Source organism: Trachymyrmex septentrionalis, unplaced genomic scaffold (genome assembly GCF_001594115.1).
Source record: "Trachymyrmex septentrionalis isolate Tsep2-gDNA-1 unplaced genomic scaffold, Tsep1.0 scaffold797, whole genome shotgun sequence".
Classification (NCBI taxonomy): domain Eukaryota; kingdom Metazoa; phylum Arthropoda; class Insecta; order Hymenoptera; family Formicidae; genus Trachymyrmex; species Trachymyrmex septentrionalis.
The window spans coordinates 8,438-15,240 of NW_017305984.1; the positions used below are offsets into that span (position 1 = coordinate 8,438).

At 50.9% G+C, this 6,803-nt stretch overlaps 2 protein-coding genes across 2 annotated transcripts in view; both read left to right on the plus strand.

The window, feature by feature from the left end:
- Nucleotides 1-3,772: 3,772 nt before the first annotated feature.
- LOC108754375 (DEAD-box ATP-dependent RNA helicase 42-like) lies at nucleotides 3,773-5,124 on the plus strand. Its single transcript, XM_018496628.1, has 3 exons — nucleotides 3,773-4,257; nucleotides 4,591-4,772; nucleotides 4,940-5,124. Exons 1-3 carry the CDS (start codon nucleotides 3,773-3,775, stop codon nucleotides 5,122-5,124), a joined length of 852 nt encoding a protein of 283 aa, XP_018352130.1.
- A 2-nt stretch (nucleotides 5,125-5,126) lies between these two features.
- The window catches only part of LOC108754376, a 10,282-nt gene continuing 8,605 nt past the window's right edge, over nucleotides 5,127-6,803 (plus strand). Inside the window, exon 1 of the mRNA XM_018496629.1 lies at nucleotides 5,127-6,788. Coding sequence (XP_018352131.1) covers nucleotides 5,127-6,788 — 1,662 coding nt within the window. The remainder of the gene's footprint in view (nucleotides 6,789-6,803) is intronic.

Sequence of the window (6,803 nt, forward strand, 5' to 3'; positions counted from 1 at the left end):
CAAGCCACGTTGTGCAGAAACAACGCTTCTGTCTTGTGGGAAGATACCTTCAGCCCCAGTCCCTCTATGGAGCGCAACACGCATTGCACCGCGATGTTGGCGCTCATAACCGCCGCGTCCCAATCCCTTCCCTCGGTCATCATGAGGATATCGTCCGCGTAGCAGACCAGGTGGCAGCCGGGGGAAAGCGCCCCCCGGGGGAAAGGACCGCGTCGTACGCGATGTTCCACAGGAGCGAACTCAGGACGGATCCCTGCGAAACACCGCACCAGAGCTACTGCACCAGTATCCTCCTTTGCAGCAGAACTCCAACGCCCTGTCTCTGAAATAATCGCTGATAATGGCGATCAAGTATGCCGGCACATTGTGCGCATGTAGCTCTTCCACGATTCTGCCCCACGGGAGGGTATTAAACGCGTTGACAATGTCTAATGACACCGCCAACGCGACCCTCCCATCGGTGGTTATGGCCCCTGTCAGAGATCGCACCTGACGAATAACATCGTCGGTGGAACGGCCTTGAACGGAAACCGTATTGCCCCGGTGATAAATCCGGGCTCTCCATGAACAAGTGCTGGACGACTCGCTCCGCCACTACGCGTTCGAGTAGCTTTGCGATGTCGTCCAGTAAGCAGATCGGTCGATGGCTCCCCCACGAAGCGCCCTTGCTTGCGAAGGAGCACCAAATACGCAATCTTCCACACACGGAGGAAACGTCCCTGGCTGAGGCAGAGGCTGAAAAACCGTTTCAACTTCCCTCCCTGCACTCTGTCCAGTCCCGGTGCCCTCAAGCGATCACTCAGTCGGTTCACCGTCCGGGTCATCTCCACGGCGCTGATTTCCAGCAGGTTCTCTCTCCAGTCCGAGGGACAGCCCGAGTACGGCGGGATCCCCAAAGCCCTAGTTACGGGAAAGAGAGTGTCCATGACTTCCGTCAGTAGCCGTGGTTTAACACCTCGGTCACTGGGGGCGTCCATGATCGCAATTTCCGCAGGACCAACTTATACGGCTACCCCTAGGGACTCGTGTTGATTGTAGCCAGAAGGGCTCTCCACGCTTGGCATTTCGGATGGCCAGGCGCAGCACTCCACGGATCTCCCGCAGAGCATTATGCGCACGGGCCACCTTCCGTCGCGCGCTGTCACTGTTTCATGCGGAGATGAGCGCGCCTCGCCACTATGACGGCTGGCGGAGCTCCGCCAAGCCCGTTGACCACCAATAGGTAGAGCGGAGCGGCGCCGGGCGACTTCGAGGCATGGCAGTGTCGCACGCATCGGTCAACGCTACCCGGAGCCACCTCGCCCCATCCTCTACTGCGGTCTCATCGCCCGACCCCTCCGCCCACGTCGCAGTCTCCAATGAGATTAGCAGGTCGTCGGGGTCCAGCGCGGAGAGCTTTCAACGGGGACGTTCCCTCTCCGTCCTCTCCTCCCGCTGCTAAGAGTCTGGCAGGGAGAGGACCGGCGCGCGAGCTGTGGTCACGATCATCTCGACCAGGTGATGGTCACCGAGGCGGCCGGGGGGGTTAAGCGCCAGCCACTCATCCTGTCCATCGCAAGCGTGAGGTCCCACGTGAGGTCCACGATGGACTCCCCACGCTACCCGAAAAAGTAAAGTGACCTCCCGATTAAGGAGACAGAGGTCAAGGGTTGCCGTCCACCCCTCCACCTCTCTACCCCTACTTAATGTGGGGGGATCCCCATAACGCCGAGTGGGCGTTAAAGTCCCCTCCCCCCACAAGTATGGGACAGGGGAGGTGCCTACGAAGGCACTCCCCCATCCGTTCTAATCGCTCCTCGTAATCTACCATTGGGAGGCTGGGTACGAGATAGCACACCATCACTAAGAGGTCACCCCACTCTATTAGGATAAACCCTCCTCCACCCTCACCATGGAAAACGGTGGAGAGCTATTCACGCTGCTCCAGACAATCGCGACAGACTCCCAATCGTCGCCCAGCCAGCACGGGACAACGTACGGGTCCGCGATTATTCCCAGACCTGAACCACTCTCCAGGAGAGTACTGGACGAACATGTACTGTCCCCCCGAGGAATAGTTCAGGTTTGCTTGCAAGAGCCAGACGCCTATTCCTGATATTGCGTCTTCGCCGCGTCCGCCTCCTCCGCGGCGTCAACATCCATGGGACGGATGGGGGATCCATCGTGGTGATCATCACCACGATCTTCGTTGTCATCTCGCCCTCGCCCGACGTCTTTGCCGGTGTCGTGGACGAGGGTATGACGGTCCCGCCAGCCGCAGCTCCACCACGTGTGGAGCCGCGGCCGGTGGCCACCGTCTTTTTCTTCCTCCCGGCTGCTTGGATCGCCGCACAGCTCCCGATCGCGCCGATGCGATGCTCGGCGAGCAAGTCTCTCTCCTTACAGGCCGGGCAGCTCGCAAAAGGTGGCGAGATGCCCGGTGCTGCCACATCTGTAACAGGTCCCCGATCTGTACACCGGGTTCGTGCAGCCTCGCCGCACGTGGCCCAGCTCTATGCAGCGATAGCATTGCAAGGGCCTCGGCCGCAGAAGTTGCACTCGCGCACTCACCCATCCAACGGTGATTCTGCCCAGCTCCGCGATTCTTTTCGCGGCCACAACTGGACAGCACACTCAAACGGCACCCATCCCAGCAGGGGATCGCCGGACGTCGCCGATCTTTAGAGCCATTACCATGACGGCCGCGCAGCGTGGCGGCCGGACTTTGACTCCCCTCAAGAAAGCTCCGTCAGGTTGTTTTTCCCGCGGGCTCCCCTAGCTCCTGCGCGCCCACCTGTCAAACTTATTACACTTTCGGGTTTTCCCCTTTTCATCCTCGCGTCGGCCTTTTGCGGGGGGGTGGTCAGGCGTGGTCCCTTTCCGGGCCCCCACCCGCCCCCTTCGGCCTTCCACCGTCGTCCATGCTTTAGCAGTAACCGAGTCGGTCCCCTCTTTCTTACTCGCCCCGGCCACCCGGGAGTCTTTTCGTGAGATACCCGAGGTGCTCCCGGTTCCATCCCAGGACCCTGGGTCGGCACGACCGACGACCAAGGATACCGCCCGGCCCGTGACAGCGGTCCGCGGATTCTCCTGCGCCTTCTTCCGGTGAGGACGCGTCCCTCCTTCGCTTCCTTCCCCGTCTGTTGGGGGCATTAATTTGGTGTCCTCCTTTTCTAGCTGACGTGCCAGGATCTTGTGGACAAGCCGTTCGATGACCCTTTTCAGCACATCTGTACTTTCTTCATTCTCGCCAGTCATTCCGGAGATGGAGGGACGGTATTATCCGCAGTGGGACTTCCGGTCGAGGTGAGTTACAGAGAAGACGTATTCTGTGCACTTCGTGAGGAAAATTAAAGATTTCGTAGCTGCAGAGGAATTGCCCTGCGGGGAGTTTTTGTTATAGGGACGAGAGTCGTTAAACCGAGAGCTAGGCAAAAAGTAGCTCGCTCCATCAGGAAGCGGGCTAATTGTGGAAAAAGAAGACGGACCAAGGGGAACCTAACCTACAACTGTCATAGCTCCAACCGAGAACATCGTGATCCAGGTGGCCTGAAAGCCTGTATTGGGTGCATAAAAGAAGGAGTGGACAAAAGGAGTGCATTGGGTGAGCCTTGCATAAGTCGGAAGGTAAAAAGTAATTAGGCTCGGCGCACGTGGCAGAAAAACCGAGGTGCGCAAGTGCGAAGCAAAGGGAAGTGACGGAAGAAAAGGGGGGAAGAGGCGCGGTGAGAGTCGGAGAAGAATAAGCAGGGATAGAACGTCACGAAGCGCGAGTGCGTCTCGGGAGTGGGGAATGAGCGAGAGTTTGGAGAAAGAGAGAGAAGGAACCTTCCTAGCCACGGAAGAGTCTAGTAGTAGCCGAGCGGAAAGGTGGGTACAGTCAGGGGAGGAGTGGGGAACAAGATCGAAGGACGGCGACGACGGTGAACGTCAGAGGCGAAATACGAGTGGAGAGAAGGGAGCGGGGAAGAGAAGAAGACCCACGAAAGCGGAGCTGCTAGGAAGGGAAAGGAGGGATAGCAGTGTAGCGAGCATTCCAAGCTCGTGGTTCTCGAGAAGGGGCAGAGCGCGTGAGTCGGAAGACAGTGAAGGCGAACAGCAAGCCGCGAAACGAAAGAAGGAAGGAAAGGCAGGAAAATCGCCAGAACAGCAGGGAAATTCAGAGGAGAAGAAAATGGCGAATTTAGAGGAGATAGAAAAAATGATGGAAAGACAACTGCAGCGGCATAAAGATGATATGATGAAGATAATAAGAAGAGAATTAAAAGAAGAGATGAAGCAAATAAAATTAGAATTTGAGAAATTTAAGGAGGAGGAAAGGGAAAAGATGGAGAAGTTCAAAGAAGAAAATGCAGATTTGAAGAAAAGAGTGGAAGAAATAGAAAAAAGAAGAGATGATCAAGAAAGAAGAGATAGAAGACTAAATGTAGTTATGCGGGGTGTAGAGGTAGAGGGGGGAAATATGAAAGATGCTGCTGTAGGGGTTTTGAAAAAATTAGGGGGGTTAGATAAAGAAATAAAAATAAGAGAAGTTTACAAGATAGGGAATAGAATGAATGATAGAATGAATGATAGAACGAATGAGAGTGTGCTGCTTGTGAAACTTAATAGTTTGGATGATAAAAAGGAGATCATGATTAGGAGAAATAAATTGACAGGTACGAAAATATATGTAGACGATGATTTAACGAAGGATGAAAGAGAAAGACAGAAGGAGATTAGACTTTGGGCGAAGAGAGAGAAAGAGAGAGGTAGGCGAGTAAAAGTGGGCTTTGGGAAAGCATGGATGAATGGTAAAGAATATGTGTGGAGTGAAGAGCGCAAGTGTATGAATGAAAAGATTTTTTAAGCAAGCGTGCTCACAATTGGGTTAAAAAGAGAGAGGGGGGGAAACAGAAGGGAAAAGCAACGGAAGAGGGAGAGAAACGAAGTATAAAAGGGGTATTCTGGAACATCGCAGGATTAAAGAGAAAAGATGAAGATTTTTGGGATTTTTTGAAAGATTACGATGTGATTGGTTTGACTGAGACATGGGTGGAAGAAGCTGGGTGGGGGAAGATAAAAGAAAAATGCCAGATGGATGGAGATGGAAATGTCAGCCAGCAAGGAGGGAAAAGAAAAGAGGTAGAGCGATGGGAGGGATAATAATGGGGATAAGGAATGAAATAGAGGAAAGAAGTAGAATTGAAGAGGAAGTAGAAGGGATACAGCAGAGAGAGGTTGTTGTAGATAAGGAGAGGTGGAGAATTGTTACATTCTATAACAAAGAGGGAAGTAAGGAAGAATTAGATAGATTAAAAGAGATGATAGGAGAGAGGGAAGAAGAAAATATGATAATAGTAGGAGACTTTAATGCAAGAATTGGTAAGGAAGGGGGTTTTTGTGACCAGATTGGCGAAGAAAAAGGAGAAAATGGCAAAGAACGGAGGTCGAAAGATGAAGTGTTAAATAAACAAGGGTGTGAGTTGGTTAAGGTAGTAGGAGAAAGAGGATGGTTGATACTAAATGGGTGGAAAAAAGGGGATGAAGAAGGAGAGTGGACGTTTGAAAAAGCGGGAGGGAAATCAGTGATAGATTATGGAATTGTAAATTTGGAGGCAGAAGAGAAAATTAGATGTTTTGAAATAGGGTGCAGGGCAGAATCAGATCACCAGCCAATAATGATAGAGTTAGGAAAGGAATATACAAGGCAGGAGAAGGAAAAAGAGAGCGAGGCAGAGATGATACAGGATTGGTCAGAGGAGGGCATAGAAATATTTAGGAAAAATATAGAGGACGTAGAGTGGGAAAAAGGAGAGGGGGAAGGACGATGGGAAGAAATGGAAGAAGTAATGAAAAGAGCACCTAAAATGAAGAGGAGAGGGGGAAGGAAAGAGGTAGGCTGGGTACCATGGTGGGATAGAGAGTGTAGGGAGAAAAAGAGAGAGGTTAATAGGGCGGGGAGAAGATATAGGAGAAGGAAGTCGGGATATGAGGAATTTGTGAAAAAAAGAAGGGAATATAGGGATATATGTGAAAAGAAAGAAGTAGAGCATAAGAAGCTTGAGGAGAGAGAGATAGAAAAGATTACAACAGAAGCACAGGCATGGGAATTTATAAATAGGAGAAGGAAGAAAAAGGAGGGAATAAGTAAGGAAATTAAAAGGACGGAGTGGGTAGAGTATTTTAAGACAGCATTAGAGGGAGTTGACGAGAAAACGGTAGAAAAAGGAGAAAGACTGAATGAAGTTAGAAAAGACGAAGGGATAAGTCGAGAGGAAATAAGATTAGAAATAAAAAGATTAAAGAAGGGTAAGGCGGCAGGGATTGATGGGATAAGAAATGAAGCATGGATGATGGGGGGAGGTAAAGTAAGTGTAAAGTTAGAGGAAATTTATAGAAAGATTTGGGAGGGAGAGGGATTCCCAGAAAAATGGAGAATAGGAGTGGTAGTTCCGATATGGAAAAAAGGGGATAAAAATGTGGTAGGGAATTACAGGGGTGTCACGCTTACAAGCACTGCGTATAAGATATATGCGAACATTTTAAATAAAAAGTTGGTGAAAGAGCTAGACGAGAAAAGAGGATGGGGCAGAACGCAGGCAGGATTTAGAAAAGGAAGAGGAACAATAGAAAATATTAAGATCTTAAAACACCTAGTAGGAAGAAGACTAAAGGAGAAGAAGAAGGTGTGGGCATTTTTTATAAACCTAAAAGGAGCGTTTAATAAAATAGATAGGAAGGTATTATGGGAAATGATGAGGAGAAGGGGTATCAGTGATGTACTGATAGAAAGAGTAAAAGAAATATATGAGGAGACAAGATGCGTGGTAAGGATAGGGGGG

Excerpts from the sequence above, each read along its gene's own strand:
- LOC108754375 (XM_018496628.1), top strand. The coding sequence starts at position 3,773 with ATGAGCGAGAGTTTGGAGAAAGAGAGAGAAGGAACCTTCCTAGCCACG. Across the intron at positions 4,258-4,590 it reads GAATTAAAAGAAGAGATGAA|TTTGGATGATAAAAAGGAGA; the intron begins GCAAATAAAATT and ends GAAACTTAATAG. Across the intron at positions 4,773-4,939 it reads TGGGAAAGCATGGATGAATG|GATTAAAGAGAAAAGATGAA; the intron begins GTAAAGAATATG and ends GGAACATCGCAG.